This window comes from Musa acuminata, chromosome BXJ2-11 (assembly GCF_036884655.1).
Source record: "Musa acuminata AAA Group cultivar baxijiao chromosome BXJ2-11, Cavendish_Baxijiao_AAA, whole genome shotgun sequence".
Classification (NCBI taxonomy): domain Eukaryota; kingdom Viridiplantae; phylum Streptophyta; class Magnoliopsida; order Zingiberales; family Musaceae; genus Musa; species Musa acuminata.
The window spans coordinates 23,214,761-23,237,341 of NC_088348.1; the positions used below are offsets into that span (position 1 = coordinate 23,214,761).

The window sequence follows — 22,581 nt, forward strand, 5'->3', positions numbered from 1 at the left end:
TTCCTTTAACTTTAATGTCATGCAGGTTGAGTCCACTCCATCAAAATGAGGAACCCATAAAATGACATGACCTCGATCTTGTTTTTACAAGAGTTGATATCCTTAACATTTGTCCAATAAAACCTTTGTGCCTTCATTCTAGGTTATGTCTTCTTTGCTAACTCTCTTCATGCGACTTGAGCACTTCACTAAGTTCCACCCTTGTTTCGCTTCTCGGTTTGCATTGAGTTGATGGTAGTCTTTATGCCCACCATTTCATGGGTCAGCCCTCCATTGAGTTTGATATCTACATCAACTTTAAGTGTACCTTCATTTGATGTTGCCTTGGGTCGTTCCCCCATTTGATCTCGTAATGCATCCACCAATGCATTACTTTATTCGAGATCATGTGATAACTCATCGCTGCTCACTCTGTCAATTATCATGTGATAACTCATCCTTCTTATTCCAAAGAGAAAGTTTCAATGCTCTATAGTATCAAGTGTATCGCCTTGGGATGGTCATGATCAATCCATCATTCGTATACAAGCTTTTGCATAAGTACTAAATTATTTGAGTTAGAAATTCACCTCTTCTCTATTATCGTTACATAACTCTTTCGATCATTGAGCAACCCATCCCACTTTGTACGGTCTCATCTTTTACCAAACTGTCATGGACAAACTTCTAAACAAGATGTTTGATGTAATGCTCATGTATGTCCGTGTCTTTTGGCATGTTCATGCCTTGTACAGCATGTAGAGGGGCGACCGAAGGCTTAATAGTCCCATTTTAGTTGGGTTGGTGGCCTCTTTAGGCTTGTAAATAAAGGTTGTGTCATGTGGACACGTGCGAGAGATCTTCGGTCTGTAATGGACCATTTTACCCTTTATTGTGCCATTGTTCAGAGCTTGTAAAGTCTGTTTATAATTTGCATTGTCTATGAAGTGTTTTTCGGAGATGTTTGCTTGTGGATCCCGATTGAGGCGTTTTCTCTAGCCCGTTCTCTCTTTTGTTGGTCCTAAGGGACAATGGGAGGCTTCGGGGAGGCTGACCTTTGCGGACGGACACGCAAGGGTGTCGCACGACTTAGGCAAATCCAGCTAAGTCCGTGACAGATGGTATCAGAGAGGGACAAGCACTCATAGAAACACTTAGCATGCAAACGTGGGGGACCTAGCGGGGCTGCGTTGAGGGCAGTCAGCACACGCGCGACCGTTTAGGGGAAAACGAGCATGGAGATGTAGGGAAAAGGAGTCGCTCGGAGGAGCGGGCATCTGAGATTGGCATTCAGAGGAATGGCCAACCCTTCGCGTAAGAGGCACCACGAGAACAGGCAAGCTTGGAAGAATGTGGAGCGCACAAAGGTTGGGATGGCTGAGTTTGAGCTACGGCTCAACGTTGACAACTATACTTGATGGTGCTCAAGGCAAGCGAGGCGCTTGGTAAAGGATGAGACCATGCAAGGTGGAATAAGTTGCTCAGCGATCGAAAGAGTTGTGCAAAGCTCATAGAGGTGAGGGGAATTGCTAACTCAAAGAATTCGGTACTCATGCATGGGCTTGTATGCGGACGATGGAATGTTCATGGCCATCCTAAGGCGACCGAAACTCGGTGCCATGGAGCATTGGAACTTTCTCTTCGGTATGTGAAGGATACGTCCGTAGGAGGCTGAAGTGTGCAACGAGTTCAGCATGTTGCTAGGCCTTGAGTGGTGCAGCGGGGGGTTGTATTGACGTGGAGTCGCAATCTAGCAAGTGCGTTTGCAGGAGGCAGAACAATGCACAGTTTGTTCAACGGATCGGAGTAGTCCAAGGGGATGGTGGTCTCCGAAACGAAGAGAGATGTTGCTCCAACGGGACAGTTATCCAGGAGGGATAAGTCTCGGCTCTCCAGAGGGAGAATCATGTGGGACGGACCTCACATGTTGAGGAGGAGTACCTCAACAAACAACAACTCCACGAAGCTCGATGGACTGAGCAAGCGGCGAGGAGTCGTCGCATGATCTCGCTTGAGAGAATGCATTGGTGGATGCATTGCGAGATCAAGTGGGGGAGCGACCCAAAGAAACTTAAATGAAGGCACACTTGGAGTCGATGTAGAGATCGGACTCAAGGGAGGGCTGACCCGTGGAATGGTGGGCGCGAGGGCCACCATCAACTCAATGAAAAAACGAGCTGAGCAACTTGGGTGTAACTTGGCGAAGTACTCAAGTCGCTTGAAGAGAGCCAACATAGAAGTTGGAACATGGAGCAGAGGCACAGTGCTTTCCTTAGACAGAGGTCAAGGACATGAACTCTTGCAGAGGCAAGAGTAAGATTATGTTGTTCCATGGGTCCTTCATTCTGACGAAGCGGACTCATCTTGCATGGTGCCAAAGACGAAGGGAGCTTCGGGGCACATGCACCTAATCTCAGAGAAGCATTTGATGGAGGAACTAAGGCGACTCAATTTGCGGAGGCGAAGTTGGGTTCAGAAGGCCTTAGCACGGGGCAAGAGGACGCAGAGGCGGGTACTCTTGAAGAATATGCCACAGTGTTGCCATTCAAGTTGCCATGAAGGAAGCGGTGCGTAGAGGAGATTGTGCTGTTAGGGGCAAAGGCCTAGGATCCAGACAATGGTGCACAAATTATAGTGAAGTCGGTGGACTTCGGGAGCTACTAGGCGATGGACTGTCCTAGAGCGGTGCTTCATCTAGGTGTGACCCAAGAGTGGGTGGATGAAGGTCGATTGCCAAAGGAGCGAACAAAATCGAAGGTGGATGAGACCCTGCGATGTATTGGTAGAGGCCACACATGGAGGGTTCACAATTCGAGTTTATTCCACAAGGATCAGAATGCAATGGAGATGTCACCAGGAGGCGACATGGTGCAGCGGATCGTGGTGGAACAGTTCGTGGCAATGCGATACACACGACATAGTCCCGTGAGGGACTAGATCGGAGGTATGATCGGGAGCTATTGGGAGCTCCACTTCGGTGAACAACACGACGGCAAGAAGGGCTATGGATTCAAGGAGTGAAGGCCATGGTACCGTAGAGGCGGGTCTTCCATGCGTGCATCGAATTTTACATCGGATGAAAACCTTGGTCATCAACATATGGGGGCTGGGTTCCACCAAGGGAAAAGTTCGAATGCAAGTACCAGTGAGTTCCATGGGAGGGACTTGATCATGCAGAGGTATGATCGAAGCAGCTGGAGAGTTGGACTGCTCCAGAGCTCATATTCGCTTAAGGGAGCCCGGCAAGTCAGAGGACAAGGCCGAGTAAAGCGAACGTTGCTACCAAGGAAGCTAAGGAGAACATAATCGGTGCAAACCCTACAATGTGATGGCAGAGGCCATGCATGGGAGTTGCAGTCTGTCTTTCCATCGACCAAACGGACTGCTTGGAGAACACAGAGGTGTTGAAGCAGGGGGTCGAAAGGGGCGAGGAAGCGACGACGAGTCCAGAGGGACTTAGCTACCCAAAATCAAGCAATCAGTTAGAATGGGGGTGGACTCGGAGGAGTGTCACGGAGGCATATCTACTGATTGTGAAGAAAAGGGATGTAGATGCGAGGCGACGGATAGTAGTGCCATGGGCATGGCAGCGCCATGGTACCGCAGAGGTGGGACTTCCGTGAAAGTCATTGATCCCTTGCTCTCATGGAGGGAGAGCACTTGGTCGTGAAAGGGGCCGAGGAGGTGGAGCATGCAGAAGCAATCTCCAAGTACCGAGACAAGGCTGAAGGGCAGAGGCCGAAGAACTTCGTAAGACCGGTGTCAATGAGCTTCTCATCAAGATAGCCGAAAGTGAAGGACTTCGGGTCATGCAAGAGTGCATAACCAAGGAACGAAGCAGGCAGTACGCGGTGCTATACCTTTGCTACTCAGAGGAGTAGGCGGCAGGGTTGATGGAGAAGACGGTACAATCCCAGAGGCGACCAAACCTATGAGAGAATTACTCCAAGTTGGGGTGAAAACTTCCTGCATTCCAGAAGTTCGATGGCATTGAGAAGGTGAATCACAGTAACTAACTCAACGCCAAGAGTGCAAACACTTCAAGTGCTTCAGAAGTGTGAGCAAAGAGCCGGCGAAGGCCAGTAACCAACTCGATGCATGGAGTACAACCTCAAGGAGGCGGGCGAAGTCAAGTAACCTTTGCCTTCTCAACCCTTAAGAGAATGGACGAAACCGAGTACCCCAATTCTCTTATCTATCCAGCAGAGGAGCTCTGCACAAGTTCAAGGACCCTTCGAAGATAATGGAAGACAATAGTTGTCAAATCCTCACCAACGGTGATCAGTGCTACTGAGAGTAGATTGTCCGCTTCATTTCCCAATGAAATGCCAACCGAAAGCGGAAGTGATGCGAACCTACTTGGATGTGACAACTAAGTGAAAGAAGAGTCAATGAGCAAATTTTGTGGAGGAAGGACCCAAAACTTCATAAGTTTGCGAGACGATGCTCGTTAAAGCTCCAACAAGCATCCACCCAGTTCAAGCAGCATGAGGAATTTGAGAGACTAGCGCAGTAAGGATGGTCTTTTCCTTCATCTAGGGGATTCACAGGAATCAACAAGGATCAACACAACTCAGCCAACCCCACACCAGAGTCAGAGTCATTGGTGAGTTGAAGCAGCATGGCGGATCAAAGGTTCGACTACTCAAAAATAGCAGCGGAGAGCAGCTAGGAGCCAAGAGGCGCATTGTAGCTGGAGCAGAAGATTGAAGACTCAGCAAAGGCGAGGAGTTGTAGTGCCGACAAAGGCTTCAACGAGGACGTCGAAGGAATAAGTGGGGGAGAATGTCACGGACAAACTTCTAAACAAGATGTTTGATGTAATGCTCATGTATGTCCATGTCTTTTGGCATGTTCATGCCTTGTACAGCATGTAGAGGGGTGGTCGAAGGCTTAATAGTCCCATTTTAGTTGGGATGGTGGCCTCTTTAGGCTTGTAAATAAAGGTTGTGTCATGTGGACACGTGCGAGAGATCTTCGGTCTGTAATGGACCATTTTACCCTTTGTTGTGCCATTGTTCAGAGCTTGTAAAGTCTGTTTGTAATTTGCATTGTCTATGAAGTGTTTTTCGGAGATGTTTGCTTGTGGATCCCGATTGAGGCGTTCTCTCTAGCCCGTTCTCTCTTTTGTTGGTCCTAAGGGACAATGGGAGGCTTCGGGGAGGCTAACCTTTGCGGACGGACACGCAAGGGTGCCGCACGACTTAGGTAAATCCAGCTAAGTCCGTGACAAAACGCCCCACTTACATTGAGCACTATCAAGTTTGGTTGCCAACGTTGAGTCATAGTTCGAATTCAACCATTCTAACTTTTATACACCATACGTTTTTCCCAACTCACTTGTCCTCATGGTGCCTCTCGCATGAAAGGTTGATCATTCCTTTGAATGTCAATCTCAGATGCTCGCTCTTCCAAGTGACTCCTTTCCCTAGGTCTCTATGTTTGTTTCCACCAAATGGTCATGCGTGCTGCCCTCGACATTGCCCGTTAGGTCCCCATGTTTACATATTAAGTGTTTCTGAGTGTGCTTGTCCAGCTCTAGTATCATCTTTTATATATTTAGTTGATTTTGCTTAGTCGTAGGGTACCATTGCATGTCCATTCACAAAGGATTAACATCCCTAAAACCTCTTATGGTCTCTTAAAAACTTACAAAAGAAAAGACAGGTTAAAGAAAGTGTTTAACTTGGGATCCACGAGTAGTTGTTTTAGCAAATACTTGATAATACAAATTACAAATATAGACTTTGCAAGCTCTAAACGGTTACACGACAAAAGGTCCAAGGTGATCCACGATGGTAAAAATCTCCACAAGTGTCTAAATTATATTACTATGGAACAAAATGAAGAACCAGCTTTAGAAACTATCCTAAACCCATCTAACCATGTGCCACCCAAGTAGTTCCAAGATGTTGTACTAGCTTACACTCTGTACGAACCAGAATATCCCCAAAATGACTATCTAAAGGATCTATTTCTCGATAATTTTGGTTTTGTGCGATCATTACACACAATTTATATTTATAAACCTAAAATTATCATAAAAAATAATTAAAATGAGATTATCAAACCTATTATAAATTCTCAAACAAAATTATAAAACACGAATATACATGAACATTGGATATACATGAGCATAAGGATTATCTCAAACATACATGAATCCCACTAATACACTAAAATCCTCGTGCATAAGTCGAAACCTCCAATACAGAAGATATTCTAAAAATTAGATCATTGAAGAGGGTAGAAATCCATAGAGAAATCATCTAAATTTATGAATATAAAACTATTAGAATTTCAACATCATAATACTAACATTCAAGCTACAATTGCATGTTTACAAATAAAACAAATTTCATATTAGAAAAACTCTATCAAAACCTTTAGTTTTAATGAAGCAGCAGAAAATTAAAAAAAACGTGACCAAAGAATCTTCAAATCTGTGGTTGCATTATTTCATGATGAACTCAGACAAAATCCAGTGTATCTCCACAAATTACCACACTCGTATCAAAATCTTAATCTTGTCAACCTTCAAGGGAAAACATACCAAGTAAATACAACAAACATAATGAGTCAAAAAGCATTGAATACAGCAACCAGCACACATTGTGCAGGCACTCCACCACCACCACCATCACAATTCTCACGAGTGACTTTGAAACTAATCTAAACTCTCAAAGCAACCTAATGATATGCTTTTAAATAACTTCATATAAGAAACTCAGTGAAAACTCCTCCCGATCAGGGCTCATCATGCTCACACATTTGCATGGTCTGATCCACTTCCAAGCAGTCTCATCATTAGTTCTTCATGATATCACATCTGGAGCTGGAGCATGTCAATAAATTCGAGCAGGAATTTCCATCAAACTGACTATTTGTTAGGACATTCCGAAGCGCGGTGACCAGATCTACCACAATTAAAGCATGCACCTCCGAAGCCTCTGTTGACAACATAGAAGTGCAATCTCAGAATATTTCACAAATAACCATGACTATCAAACAGATAGATATAGATTCCTTATTTTGGAGAACAAACACTGGACTGCTGCTTTCACAGTATCTAAGCAGCAGAAGAAATTCATGAATGATAAATCATTTTACGAGATTTACATGTTTCAGACCAGTAGGCCAAGTGTACTAAGCAAACACTATACTGGCAGTTCGCTGATACAAATCATCTACCAGATTGATATTTCTAAAGTGAAAATTAGGTAGTTTACAATTGGTTGCTTCAGTGGCTTTGGTTCATGAAAGCATAAAGACACAAAAACTTAGGAGAAAATTAGGAAATAGTTAACTAAGAATGAAGAAATATAGCTCCATTAACTTTTCATGTATTTGGCTTGTAAAAACCAGTTATAAATGACACAGGTTTATCAAGGGAACTGATGAGAATCTGTTATATCAAGAGTACATGGTTCTCGTGGAGGAAGCTAAAGATAAACATATTAACAGCAGAAATCCTTCAAAAAGAGAAATTTACCCATTTTGTTATGGCACTGAAAGCCCATGTATAACAAGGGGTTACACCAACATTTGTATGAGCAAGTTAGCCATCAGTAGTCACAAAAATTTTGGCATACAAATGTTAAATTCAAAAATGCCTATATAAAAATTGAATTCTGAAGCCAACAGTTAGGAACAATCACGGATTTGCATGTGAAGAAAATTGCATATCCTAGCTCAGACCATATTTTGGATAACCATTGTCAAAAAAGCATCTCCTTGAAAGTTTTTGCAATTATCTATAGTGCATCAACAATAATCTATTACTAAAGATCTTCTGGCTATCATAGTGGATCAATGATACCTTTCCCGGCTACCCTGCGAGGATGAATGGTGGGATCTCCTGCCGCCGATTAGCCAGTCATCCTCACTCCCTCTGGGTGACTTAGACCAGCTATTATCAGTTCTGTAGACCTGGCCACCACGTCGAAAGCCATCACCACTGTCAGAGTTCCTGCCACCCCAATTTCTGGAAACCCTCTGACTTCGTTCCCCAGAACCACCACCTCTGGAACCCCAGTCCCGGTTTGAAAACCGGCCATAATTGTCAACAGGAGGACCATCATCTTGCAGTGTAGGAAGCTAAAATAGTAGAACAGCAAAAGCATGCAAAAAGTGTTATATAATCATTTAAATAAAAATGTGTTGATTCAATCAATGACTACAATCAAACATGTCAAGCCAAGAGCAAATGGCATATATCAAGTATTAAAAAAAAAATCTTAAAAATGGCAATAATGCAAGCACCAAATTTCACTGGTTGAGACCAACCAAATAGAACTTATTACCTTCTTCAATGTCTATGAATACAGCAACCAGACTTCCCAGTAGCAGCACAGCTGCACAGAGGAAGCTGGGAATACCACAAGACAACAAGCAGATATAATCTTCATATGAACCAAAAGGTAATCCACAATCCAACTTTTATCGGCTTCTTAGTTATTCCATAAATATTATATTCCCAAAATATAGTATGCAGGTAAATACAGATTTTAATATAGTTCCACCAAACATGGAGCAGCCACCATTCTAAGAGTTGAATTTCAAAATGTAGAAAAGCAATCAGAAAGGAATAGTGCTAGAGGACCACCTTGGTGATCTTTGATATAGAATTTCCTGGAGGCAATTGCTTATTCAGTAGCTCTTTGGCAATGTCATCAGGTAGATCAAAAACTGCACCTTGAACCTGAAAAAATCAGCAATATTGAAGATTACATAGATGTTGTATTCACAAACAGTGTTTGAAATATTTGTAAACTGCTAACTTTTACAATATACATTCTCAAACAATCTCAATGCCTATTATGTACATTCAAGGCATTATGAAACTTGAGTTCAAAAAGAGATACAAAATAGCTTTGAAATTTTGTTATATACATGCAAAACTTGAAAGACCATTTCCTCACATGTTAGCTACTACACATGTATTTCCATTCAATCTGACATGGAACCATTTACTTTATCAAACAAAACTGGCCCTGAGCCTTTTACATTGTTCTATTGTCATCAATTCCTTCAATGAAGTATAAAAGCAAGAAACTAACCGTCCATATGAACATTTTGAATTTCCTCATAAGCTTAAAAAATGTTACTGAAATAAAGTTCAAGCTTGCATTTCAGTCCCTTAACCTTCATCAACACTCACAGAACAGAGAGATAATCAGCCAACCGGTCATGAAGCAGGAAAATTGACTTATTAACCAGAAACATACAATAAATGACCAAGAAACTACATGAAAATGATATGTAGAGTAAATAAAAAGCACAATTGAGTAAAACATATGCAGAAGATAGATATATCACAATTGATGTGATACAGTGAACCTTGGCCAAGAAAATTCAACTGCTACATGAACAATCTTAAATTAAAGATACAAGAGACAAAGAACTATAAGAAATGTATTTGGAAGAAAAATAACTACATAAATGCTCTTGAAGAATACAAACCCTTTCATCTGCAATCATATATATTTTGCCCACTTCATCAGCAGCAGCAGGAAAAACATCAGAAAGAAACCCAGTAACAGATCTTGCAGAAAAGAACCCTCTCGAGTGTCCTGATTCACGTGTTAATTGTAATGTGACCCATCCCTACACAAGGCACAAAGTCAAGTTCAAAATATATCTGAAAAGCATGCTAACAGAAACTAAAGAAGAGGACAGGTTTCTAAAGACTGAGGAACTTATGCAAATATGCCAGCTGGTTTGCCCACATAGAGTAAAAATTTACCCATCATTGTCTAGTCATTTAGTACATATAAGTTAAGCAGGAACAAGGCAAATCACATTCGATGCAAACAGATCAGGTCTAGTCTCTCTTTCTTAAACTAGCACTAATAATCATATATTCTCGAATATTCTATTGTAATATGCAGTAATTGTGATCCAAATATATTAAATAAGCCTCCACATTTTTTCACCTGCTCATGACTGATAAGAGAATGAGACGAAGGAGGTTGAGAAAATCCACTTAAATGAGCCAATGCCGCAGCCAGGGCTTGTGTTCCTAGTTCATCAATCAATCTTTGAGCAGCTGGGAGGAAATACTGTATCGACTCAGAGTGAACACCCTGCAAAGTAGCAACTACTTGCTCTGCTGATGATTCCAGTACCTCTTGCATCGCTGGGGGGCTTGTAAACTCAAACCTGCATCCTACATCACGTTCAAGAGATTTAACTGTTCTCCTCTGGCTACTAGTGAACATCAAGATGGCAGTGCCCTCTTTTCCGGCACGTCCAGTACGACCAGAACGATGAACAAAAGTCTCTGGATCATTTGGCAGTTCATAATGAATAATCTGAAAAAAAAGAGCAAATATGTAAAGCATCTGACAACTTGCTGAAGAGTATTAACCGATTTTAAATTATACAAAAATGACTACTCACAAGGAACTTGCATTTGAAAGTAGGAAACAGCAACAATACCATTAAATATTAATTAATACTGAAAACTGATGTACACACATAAGCAATCATAATAAAAGTACCAGATCAACATTAGGTATATCAAGTCCACGAGCGGCAACATCAGTTGCAACAAGAACAGTAAATTTCCCTTGACGAAAACCATTCAAGGTTCTTTCTCGCTGATGTTGAGATATATCCCCATGTAGTGCCTCAGATGCTATACTGTTAGTTAAGGCCATAGATACTTCATCGGCATCCCGCTTTGTCTGAGTGAAAACAATGGTCTTCCCACCCTTAGCATATACCTGCAAATAAAAAGTGCATGTATGATATACTCAGCCACAAACACAACTGAATGGTTCTGTTACAAGAAAGATGTGCCTCTTAACAGCAGATAAATGTCAAAAAAAGAACCATAATAGCTGCAAGAAGAGGACCAATTTATAAACAAGTTATTTAAAAACAAACAGAAGCAGATTAAATGGGGACCATCTGAAATCGCACGTGCATCCACACACCAGCATGGATCAGTAGTTCGTAGGTTATTGTTTTGGAAAATCATTCCACAAAATTTCCGTATTGCATTCATTGAAGGAGATCTATATTCAAATCATAATAGCCTTTATAAATGAATTGGCATGCAAAAGAGACCTTATCCAGACAAATCAATAAAAATTTATGCAATGACTCCATCCCTTTAAATGTCCCCAAAAGATGTATTGTGTTAGTCACTTGAGTCTCAGGATAGGCAACTTATGTTGTCTACAAAAGTTGAGCTTGCGAAGCAAGAAGAAGGGCAAAACATAATTGAGAAAATGATCACTCTTCAAAGTAAATGTCATCCATACCGTGATTAGGTCACTAAGGATTGTACGCTTTGAAGTTGAAGTTGTTGGTACGGCATAAAGTTTAATTCCTTCTGCTAGCTTCTCATCTTGGTCACCAACCTAGATAAAAAACAAACTTAAAAAAGATTATTTACATGAGGCATAATCATTGTGAAAAAATAATAAAAGTAACTTGTAAATTGATGCATAATTGCATACTGCACAGTTTCACAAGTCTAAAACATACATAAAAATGTCTGCAACTTCATATTTTACGATTACGTTATAACTATAGCAGAATATTACAGCTATCATTAATCGTATAAGAATAGAATAGACACATTATATATCAATTGATACGAAGATTATTTTACAATAATTTAAAACCTTAAAACATCTTTAGAATCATCAATAGCCAATTGTTTGTTCATCAGCATATATTTGCAATTAAGCCTCCATCATGTTATAAGAACAAGTTCACCCAAGAATCTCAGGTATTGGAAGTACAGTTCCATGAAATATGGCACATATGATGCATGGCTTAAATTGGTAAGAGCCAAGTGTGTATTGAATCAAGCAGCCAAAATGAAACCACAAGGCATGCTAGTGAAACTAAAATTCTCGGTTCCACTTATTGTCAAGTAGATGACTGAGTTCATAACCAATTGCAAGATGGATTTTAGACTTATATAGTTGAGACTGCACAAGTAATCTAAAATGATGTTCCTGAAGAACAATAGGAGAGCCACTAACGTCAATCTCTTTGCAGAAGCCATGCAGTTGCTCATATCTAAATTAATTGCAGACTGAGAAAAATCTCATTATGATTAATAATTAACAAACAAATATAATGGTAACTGTCATCAGCTTCATGTTATGTTTGATCCATGTCATGGAACTTATAAAACAATTAATAACTAACGATAAATAATCTCAAATGTGTCTACTGTGATTGTTCTCTGGGTGTTATGCCTGTACCAGACACAATTGTATTACCTTTTCTTTGTGCATTTGAGGTATGAAGCAAATCAGCAGAAATCATTTTCAATCATGAAGGAACCCAGTAGGGTAATAAAAATCAAAAACCAACATGGACATACCAAGTCAACTATGAGAGGATCATTTAGGTGTCTCCTAGCCAACTTCTTCACCCAATCAGGCATAGTTGCAGAAAATAGCATACTTTGACGCTTTGATGGCAGCTTTTCCAATATCAATTCTACATCTTCTTCAAACCCAACAGCCAGCATCCGATCAGCTTCATCAAGAACCAAGTACTCGACCTCTCCAAGCCGAAGGCTATTGTCATTAATGAGGTCGATTATTCGACCTGGAGTTCCCACGACCACATCAACACCACGAGAAAGTGCACTCTTCTGAACGTTGTAAGAAACTCCTCCATAAACACATACGGTGCTAAGATAAGGTGCTGACTCATCAATTTCCTTCTCGACTTGCTTCGCCAACTCCCTGGTAGGTGCAAGAACCAGAACCCGAGGAAGACGTCCTGATTGCCTGAATAAAGAAGTGAAAATGCATACTGAATACAGAGAGAAAGCCATACAAGGTTACACGGTAACAATGATAATGAGATTTTTAGGAGAAAAATTAGAACCTTGACGTCTTCCGCCCCAAGTCGGCCTCGCTAAGTCGTTTAATTATGGGAATTCCGAACGCCAGTGTCTTTCCGGTACCGGTCTTTGCACGTGCAATAAGGTCTCGGCCTTCAAGAGCAGGAAGCAACACGGCCCTCTAGGAAAAGAAAACAATGTGTATTACAATAATGTACCGGTCCGCTATGAAAGCAGCTCGATTGGCGAGAGAGAAAAAGAATGAAGAACAAGAGGAAGGGCAAGAAGAAGAAAGAAAGCGACGATTTTGGCCACACCTGAATAGGGAAAAGGTGAGTAATCCCTCGCTTCTCGAGGGAACTGACGAGCTGCTGCGGCAAATCCAGGCTAGCAATGGCCACCTCGTTCTCATCGTGACCGGCAGTGGCAGAGAAAGGCCCCTCTTCCTCCTCCTCGGACTCGTACGTGTCGGCGTCGTACCCCTCCTCTTCGCCTTCCTCGAGAGACGATTTCGAGAGGCCACGGAAGCCCTGGAACGCCTCCTCGCTAAGGACCGAGTTGGGAGAGGCAACTGCGGAGGTAACAAACATAGGGCAACGAGCCCTCGAGCCCCTGCGGTCGGCGCCGAGGCACAAGGAACCGAAGCGCTTGGTGGCGTCCGCGGCGGAGACCTTGAGGAGGCCGCTGCAGGAATGGGGTTTATCGGACAGGCAGGGGAAGACCCTCCGGGCGGAGAGATCCAAGGACGGAGTCCGGTACAGGGAAGACACGCCGATGGTGGCTGTGGTGGTACTGGTGGCGGCCATCGTCGACGGCTTTGTTTGCTCCGAAGCCGCCTTAGGGTGCGCGACGACCGAAGGAAGAGCGGCGAAGTAGGAGATAAGTGGGGGAGAGAGAGGGGTTTCGATAAGGCCGCTTCCCAGAACGAATAGCCTTATCACCGGCCACCTAATCTTCCTCTTTCTTCAATATATAGACGGATGCAGAGAAATTTGAAGAGGACGTGAGCAGACTCGAGTTCGGACCGTCTGCAGTTGATCCTATTAGTCACGATCTCTATACTTTAAATATTTATATTAAAAAATTTATAATTTTAAAAATAAAATAAATAATCTTAGTTATCATAACATTCAGTTACATTAATAAAAAATATAATACGTTAGGTCATTGAATCTAAAAATGATAGATAAATAAATAATTTCAATATCTTTTTTATTACATAGGATGCTAAGTTTTTTTTATCGATAAAATTATTAAAAATAAAAAAAGTATCTCTTTGTTCATCACTTTTACGTCGATCCAATACATAATGTCATGTATTATGTTTTTTATCAATACAATTAACGATGTTAAAATAAATAAGATTATTTATTAAAATTATTTTTTTATAATAAAATTGTTTAAAACAAAAAAATATTAAAATTATCTCTTTATCTATCACTTTGATATTGATCTAATACATTTATTAATTCATTTGATGACGTTATAATAAATAAACTATTTATTTTATTTTAAAATTATAAGAATCTCTTAGGTATAGAGATCGTGATACTAATTGGGTCTAAATACAAAAGATAATTAACCCCTCATCCTATTTTTTTTTGTTAATCATATTTATTTCAGTTAATAGAGGTTGGAAATAGATTCATTCTTGCAAAGCTTTTTCATATTTACATAAATCCCGTAAATGAACTTATTTCTTTTTAGTATAATCATATAAAACTATAAGAATGTCACAAGAATATAGAAAAAAGAGTTTAGTAAGATACAAAATAGCATCTTAGCATTTGATTTCGTAGTTTTGATGCATTTACTATTAATTGTCTAGCTCGCAAGAATAATATGGATTAATGAGTGTTATAAATAAGCTAAACAAATTTAAATTGACAATATATTTTAGCAGGTACTGATGACATGTGATGATATTTGGATTTATTTGATATGTTTAAGTCGGATTAAATATTGTTTAATCGGATTTGAAATTAGCGTTTGGGTTCAATAGATTGGGACATTTGAGGAGATGTGTGAGCCAGGATAGATGGAGATGATTTGCATGCGAGGAATCATTCGACACAAACTACTCTTTGCCAAGAAATTAGCAACTCTCGGTCGATGAAATGCTTTTGTTGCAGGGTAACTCCGACTCGATTCATTCACATCAAATGCTTCTATTGTTGCCAGCTAAAGTGATGCCCAAATGCTGTTCTTGCTCGATCAAAAGGTAATAACCATGCGATTCTTATTCCGACCAACTTGAGTCTTTTGATGCCGTTTGAGTTTGATGGGCACTATGTTGCTTGCTTGCTTGGTGTTTGTGTGAATGCCTACAAGACATGCTTGTCAGCAGCACAGCATTTAGCTGGTGATGGGTGGATAACTTGGAATTCGGGAGAGGGGTTCGTTTCTCTTGTCCAAGATGTTCACTTTCATCTGCTGATTTATATTCTAAAGGATTGGAAGGGCATTGGTGCATTTCTTTTTTTCTTAGTCGTATGGAATCTGGTGAAATTAGGATTCGTGTGAGTGGGTCACAACAACTGTTTGATAAAATGTTTAAAGAAGTGTGATGATTCTTATGCCATGCAAATGTTAAGATTTGAAATTTGATCTTAATATAGATAATATACAGGGTTGAATCTTAATATAGATAACTAAAGCTCCACTTAGTATCAGAATTTCATGGGGTTTTTCTACAAATTCTGCAATTTTAGTCTAAGAACTTCCTCGCAGAACCTTTTACCAAAAATTAGAATCATGCAAATTCCACCCTCATTCAATTCCTAGCAACTGTTTCTTTTGGGAATATCATAGGCTCTTGAGTCAAATACCCTCAAGATTCCCTCTTTTAAATCCCACCATCCAAATCTTATACTCCAGGTTCGAAAGTCTTCATGAATATTTCAAATCCATGCTTAAGACAAACATAATTTAATTATTACTTGACATAATAAAAAAATCTAACTCTAAATTTTTGTCCCTACTTATTATTTTCTGAGAAATCCTGGGATTTCCAGTCCCTCGAGGCTCATTCTACATGTGTGGTAGATTTCAATTCTTAAATGAACTTATATGTCATCATATGAAGAATTTAATCTTCTCTTGTTCTTGAATTAGTTTCTATGTTGTAGTACTCAAAGTTGCCTTATCATATCATATGTTGGTATATGAGGAGAAGAAGAAGCTTACCATGGTTACCATAATACATTGAACCACTTGAAATATAAGGATATAACAATGTTTAGTCTTGCCATAAAGTGTTTGATTCTTTGTTGCCTCTTGCTGGACTTTGACTTTTGGATTTCGGTGAAAATTTCTTGATATTCTGACAAATTACACTTGCTTTGTATTTCTAACCCCAATTTCTCAAAATTTCTTGATTTCATTCTTTTGACAATACATCTTTTGGCTCAACAAACGAGGGAAAGGATTCATATTTTATTTTTCAGTTCATTTGTGATGACTCAGCTTATTTCAGTTTCCTTTCTTTGGTTATACAAAATTCGGGAATGGTATATTTTTCCACCAAGCAATTATGAAAAACATTTCAATAGTTTCCCTTTTGATGTATTACTAAACAAGTTATCTAACGTGAATATGATAATTCCAAATTTTGATGCACCTATGGTAGACAAAGGATAGGCAAAGCAATTATTGTACCTATTAATCCTTATTAGGATCCAGTCAGCACTAAGAGGGGGAGGAGGGTGAATTAGTACAGTGGATAAAAACGTCAGTTTAAAAACTTCGTATGATGAAAAAATCGATCTCGGAAGATTGTTTGAAAGCATGTTTATTCGTAAGGATAGTGAAAACCAAGTAAGATAGAAGTGAAGCAATTGCAAAGTAAATGACAATAATAGAAATGCAAATCAGAATTTATAATGGTTCGATCATTGTAACCTACATCCACTTCTGATTCCTCCTCCGTCGATGTCACCGGTGTCCACTAATGGTCTTCCTTTAATAGGCAAAGATTAACCATCTCTTTTACGGTACTTTCTCTTTTTTACGGGTTTAGGAGATAACATTTACAAGCCTCATACCTCACTTGAATGATTATAACTCTAGAAACGGAGGAGGAGGACTTTTTCTTTTTTACAACACTTTTAACACCCCAAGATTTCATAATATTGTTCACACTTTCATGCATTTTTATGCAGAAAAGGGTGGGGTATTTATAGGCCCTAATGGCTTCAGAATTGGAGCCAAACACATCTCCAGATTTCAGGGTACTTACGATACCATTGCCATTATTAGGCGATACTATCACTTGCAGACTGACACTGGGCGGTACCACCGCTTGACAGAGCTCGAAGACCGAGCTCTAGCTGTATGATTACTTGACAAGGCGGTACCACCGCTTGACAACATTAACTATCGACGGTACCATCACCCAGTCTAGGCGGTACCATCGCCCAGTGCACTTGGGAGACCGAGTCATAGGCGGTGCCACCGCCGGTTATGACTTCAAGTGTTGAATGGGCTATTCAATTGGCCCAATTCAGCCTTGTCAGTGGGATTACCTCCCAATCCTAACTCAACTTAAGGTCTAACTACGATATTTAAGATATTTAAGCAAGCAGACTCTATCCGTAATGTCGATTGTTCTTCCGGCGATCTTTCGATGAACTTTCGATGATCTTTCGGTAATGTTCCAGCGGACTCCCAGCAAGCTCCTGGACTTTACGACGATCTTCTTGGCGAGTTTCGACGAGCTTCTTTGGTAAGCTCCTAGACTTCTCGGTCAATTCTGGCAGAACTTTCGACTAATGTTTAGACTTTTGACGAACTCTCGAACTCCCAACGAAGTCTCGATCTTAACTCCGACTCAACATCTACTTTATGCCTTACTGCTATCGTAGTTAATCTTGCACTTTCTTAACATATAGATTAGATCAAATAATTTACCAATTGATTTCATCATCAAAATATGAGATTCAACAATCTCCCCCTTTTTTATGATGATAATCAATTGACGACGGAATTAACCTTAACTCCCCCTATCTATATGTAGAAAAGATACTCTTGAATTCAAGGCCTTTGAATTCAAGCATCAAATCGATAAGTTATATTCATCTAAACTTATCAATATGCACATCATGATACTTATCATGATTTACCAATACAATACCATATATTTATCAAAAAATGATATCAAGGCATGACATCTATTTTCAAGTTAATGATGATAGATAATCATCATTTTCAAATATGATACGAATTTCAAATATGAATTTTAGCAAGATGACAATTTTAGATAAATAATAATAATTCATCAATACATGGCAAGATATCGATTGTAAATAGTAAGTTGAGCTCATGATATCTTATCATAATGAAAGACATTTATCAAGCATTCATAAAACATTTCAAGTATCTATAATATATATGAAATACGTTTTGATATGTTTCAAGTATTTGCGATGTATTATGATGTATTTGATGATTCCAATTATATTTTAACCATTCGCAAAACATACAAGCATTTACGATAAGATACATTTTATATATTTATCATTTGTCATAAACATTCAATTTGTCATCAATTTACCATATTTCTCTCCCTTTATCATTAATAAAAAGAACATTTCAACAATGCAATTATGGTAAAAGTTCAGGTAAGTTTCATACTAATTTATCTAAACTATAAATGAAGGTAAGCAAAAACTTTACATGATAACTTTTTGGATGAGCTAACAATTTTACTCAAGGGCTTTTTGGTTCTTCTTTATATGTGCAAGTTAAGTTTCTTTCTTCCTTTGCCATAAAAAATAAGAAGAGGGAGAAGGGTAAAAAGGAATCTATTAAGAACCAAATTTTTTAAATGATTTGAACCAAGTCAAATTCAAAATAATAAGTGAGCTTGTAAGTGATCACACTTCAATTTTTTAACAATGAGAAGGGATTTATGAAAATGATCAAGATATTCATATGAAATCAAATCCTCATTCTTGTAAGTGATTATCACATACTAAAAATTCATAAAAATTCTTCTTTTACAAGAAGAGTAAGGAAGAATTCATGGGAAGGGAATATCATATGAAAAAGAAATCCATGAATAATACTTTATAAATCAAATATGTTTCTCATTAAAAAATTCACAAGAGTGAAATCCGTGAAAGATGCATTTGTCAATGAATTCGATGAGTGAAGGAACTAAGTGTATCAAAAATCATTAAGTTTGTATAAAATAAAATTTGATACCAAATAGATTGATATTCCAGATTTCATAAAAGCTGAGAAAATCCGAAAATAATATACATCAAAATCATACATTCGGACAATTGAACATCCCTAACCCCCTTCTAATAAAATCAAATTATTCTTCACATAAAGTTTTTGTAAAGATATCGGCTAATTGATATTTTGTATCAATAAACTCTAAAGATATGTCATGGTTATTAACATGATCTCTTATAAAATGATGCCTAATGTCAATATGTTTGGTTCTAGAGTGTTGAATAGGATATTTTGTTAAACATATTGCACTTGTGTTATCATATTTTATGGGAATATTTTTCAGGTGAATTTCATAATCCTCTAAAGTGTTTTTCATCCATATAACTTGAGCACAGCATGCACCTGCTGTTATATACTCGGCTTCGATAATGCAACCAAGTTTTGTTTCTTGGAAGACCAATAGATAAGTGTGTGTCCTAAAAATTGACATGTTCCGGAAGTGCTTTTTCTATCTATTTGATAGCCAACAAAATCGGCATCGACATAACCAAGCAATTCAAAGTTGTTAGATTTTGGACACCATAATCCTAGTTTAGGGGTTCCTTTTAGGTATCTAAAAATCCTTTTAACAACTTTTAAGTGAGATTGCTTGAGGTTAGATTGAAACCTAGCACAAAGTCATGCATTAAACATGATGTCCGGTCTAATTACGGTGAGGTATAGTGAACTACCTATCATACCTCTATAAGCTTTTTTATCAAAGCTTTCTCTACTTTCGTCAATGTCTAATTTAGTGGGGGTAGTTATAGGAGTATTGATAGCCTTTGAATTATCCATATTAAACCGTTTTAGTAATTCTAATACATATTTTATTTGACTAAGAAAAATACCATCACTAAGTTGTCTAATTTGTAGGCCTAAAAAGAATATTAGTTCCCCCATTAAACTCATTTCAAACTCTAGACTCATACTCTTGGCAAACGATTCACATAAAGATTCATTTATAGAATAAAAAATAATATCATCAACATAAATTTGAATAATAAAAAAATTATTTTTAAATTTTTTGATAAACAATGTAATATCGACCTTACCTTTAGAGAAATTATTTTGGATAAGAAATAAGTTAAGTCTCTCATACCAAGCCCTTGGGCTTATTTTAATTCATAGAGAGCTTTAATCAATTTAAACATATGATTTGGTAAATTATCATTCTTAAATCCGGGAGATTGTTCAATATAAACTTCTTCGAAAATAAAGTTATTAAGAAAAGTACTTTTAACATCTATTTGAAATAACTTAAAATTATTACTACTAGTATAAGTAAGGAGCATCCTTATGGCTTCTAATTATGTCACAAGAGCGAATGTTTTTTTATAATCGATATCTTCTTCTTGGTTGAAACCCTTGGCCACTAATCTAGTCTTATTTCTAACCACGATACCAAATTCATCTTGTTTGTTTCTAAAAACTCATTTAGTATCAATAACTAAATGGTCATTTGGTCTTAGAATAAGCTTTCACATATCATTTCTCTTAAATTGGTTCAACTATTCTTGTATTGCGATAACCCATAAATCATCTTTCAATGCCTCGTCAATACATTTAGGTTCAATTTGAGAAAGAAAAGCGGCATTGGCACAAAACTTTTTAAGAGAAGAACGAGTTTGAACCCCTTTTGATGTGTCTCATATGATTAGCTCTTTAGGATGAGCATCTACATACTTCCATTTTTTTGGTAAGGATGTTTTGGAAGAAGATGCATCCAAGTTGCTAGTTGGAGGAGAGGGTCTATTTAAATTCAAAACATCAAAATTAAGATCATCATCAAATTCTTTTTCTTAAATTCAAAAATTTTATTAAAGACAATATAAATAAACTCTTCTATAACTAAAATTCTTTTGTTAAAAATATGAAAGACTTTTGAAATAGTAGAATAGCCAAGAAAAATCCCTTCATCGGATTTTACATCAAACTTTCCTAAGGTATCTTTTTCATTCAAGATAAAACATTTATAACCGAAAACTTTAAAATATGTAATATTAGATTTTTTGTTATTTTATAATTCATAAGGAGTTTTGAAAAGTAATAGTCCTACTAGAACCCTATTCATGACATAGTATGTCGTATTAACGACTTCGGTCCAAAAATATTTGGGTAGGCTATGCTCGTTTAACATGGTTCTTATCATTTCTTGTAAATTTTACTCTTTTTTTCTACTACTCCATTTTATTGAGGATTTCTCAGAGTAGAGAAATTGTTATTGTATCTATTAGATTCACAAAAATTTTAGAAATCATGGTTTTGAAATTCCCCACCGTGGTCACTCCGAATTGATGAAATCATAAAGCCTTTTTCATTTTGAATAAGTTTACAAAACTTAAAAAAATATCTAAAGCAATCACTTTTGTGTGCCAAGAAATATGTCCAAGTATATCTACTATAATCGTCCACAATGACAAAGGCATATTTGCTACCTCCTAAACTTGATGTATCAATTGGTCCAAACAAATCCATATGAATCAATTGTAATAGTCTAGAGATGCTTATTTAATTCTTTGGTTTGAAACTACCTTTTATTTGTTTTCCTAGTTGACATGCATCATACACATTATCTTTAACAAACTTAATGTTATGAATACCTCTTACAAGTCTCTTAGATTAGATTTGAGAGATTATTTTTATGCTAGCATGACCTAATCTCCTATGCCAAAACCAAGCATCGTCATTGAAAACTGAAAAACATATTTCATTACAAAGATCATCAATGTTAATAGTGTACATTATTTTGTTTTAGGCAATCATAGAGGTGTTTTTGTGTGGTTGTTCAATAATGCAAGAATTAGATTCAAATCTAATGACATATCCTTTATCACATAATTGACTAATGCTCAAAAGATTGTACTTTAAACCATTAACTAACAACACATTTTTAATCAAAAAGTTAGATTTGTTACTTATGGTTCCTTTGCCAATGATTTTACCATTGTTATTATCTCCGAATGTGACGTACCCTTCGTCAAGGCTAGTGAGCTTAGAGAATTGAGATGGATATCCGATTATGTGCCTTAAGCATCTACTATTAAGATATCATCTCTTGCTTCTCGCTTGTGATGACAAACATTTCTATAAAAAAGAATGATTTTTAGATATCCATTTGACCTTGGGTGCCTCAAAAATCAATCGATTTAACTTCTCATTTTGCATGAAGTTCTTTATGGTTCATTTAGGAACCCAAATCAATTTATGTGGACTACATCTCTTAAACAGATATTGATAAGCAACATATCCAAATTTGTAATAAAAATTATATTTGTTTCGGGGTAAAACATGCAAAGTTAGGCCTTTAACAAAGATGACTGGATTTTTATGAGTGTTACTCACAAAACCGATTCCATCTCTTCTATGAACATGATTCTTACTCACAAGAATCATGTTTAAGGAGTTGCTACTTATTTCAAAAATTTTTTAAGTTTCATGTAGTTGTAAATTCTCTTTTTTAAGCGTTTCTAATTCATTACATTGTGTGCAAGCAGCTAAACTATCATCATGCTCAATTTTTAATCTATCAAAATCACTAATAAGAGAAGCATGCTCTTTTT

The 22,581-nt window shown here is 37.9% G+C and overlaps 1 protein-coding gene and 1 long non-coding RNA gene across 2 annotated transcripts; one reads left to right on the top strand and one right to left on the bottom strand.

Annotated features, from left to right (window-relative positions):
- Positions 1-6,402: 6,402 nt before the first annotated feature.
- On the bottom strand, positions 6,403-13,748 carry LOC135626371 (DEAD-box ATP-dependent RNA helicase 3, chloroplastic-like). Its single transcript, XM_065131605.1, has 10 exons — positions 13,117-13,748; positions 12,844-12,980; positions 12,329-12,743; positions 11,250-11,348; positions 10,482-10,706; positions 9,915-10,292; positions 9,442-9,585; positions 8,585-8,680; positions 7,799-8,076; positions 6,403-6,929 (listed from the first exon to the last, which is right to left on the bottom strand). The coding sequence occupies exons 1-10, from the start codon at positions 13,603-13,605 to the stop codon at positions 6,860-6,862; spliced, it is 2,331 nt and encodes a 776-aa protein (XP_064987677.1). The 5' UTR covers positions 13,606-13,748; the 3' UTR covers positions 6,403-6,859.
- A 991-nt stretch (positions 13,749-14,739) lies between these two features.
- On the top strand, positions 14,740-15,380 carry LOC135626742 (uncharacterized). Its single transcript, XR_010492418.1, has 2 exons — positions 14,740-15,020; positions 15,131-15,380. It is a non-coding gene; the product is annotated as an uncharacterized LOC135626742 (long non-coding RNA).
- Positions 15,381-22,581: the final 7,201 nt, after the last annotated feature.

What these genes read in the sequence shown, in the direction of transcription:
- LOC135626371 (XM_065131605.1), bottom strand. Translation starts at nt 13,605, where the DNA reads ATGGCCGCCACCAGTACCACCACAGCCACCATCGGCGTGTCTTCCCTG. An exon ending in CTCTTATCAGTCATGAGCAG is followed by an intron (nt 9,586 to 9,914) that starts GTGAAAAAATGT and finishes TGCCTTGTGTAG; the next exon opens with GGATGGGTCACATTACAATT. An exon ending in CTATATCAAAGATCACCAAG is followed by an intron (nt 8,077 to 8,584) that starts GTGGTCCTCTAG and finishes CTACTATTTTAG; the next exon opens with CTTCCTACACTGCAAGATGA.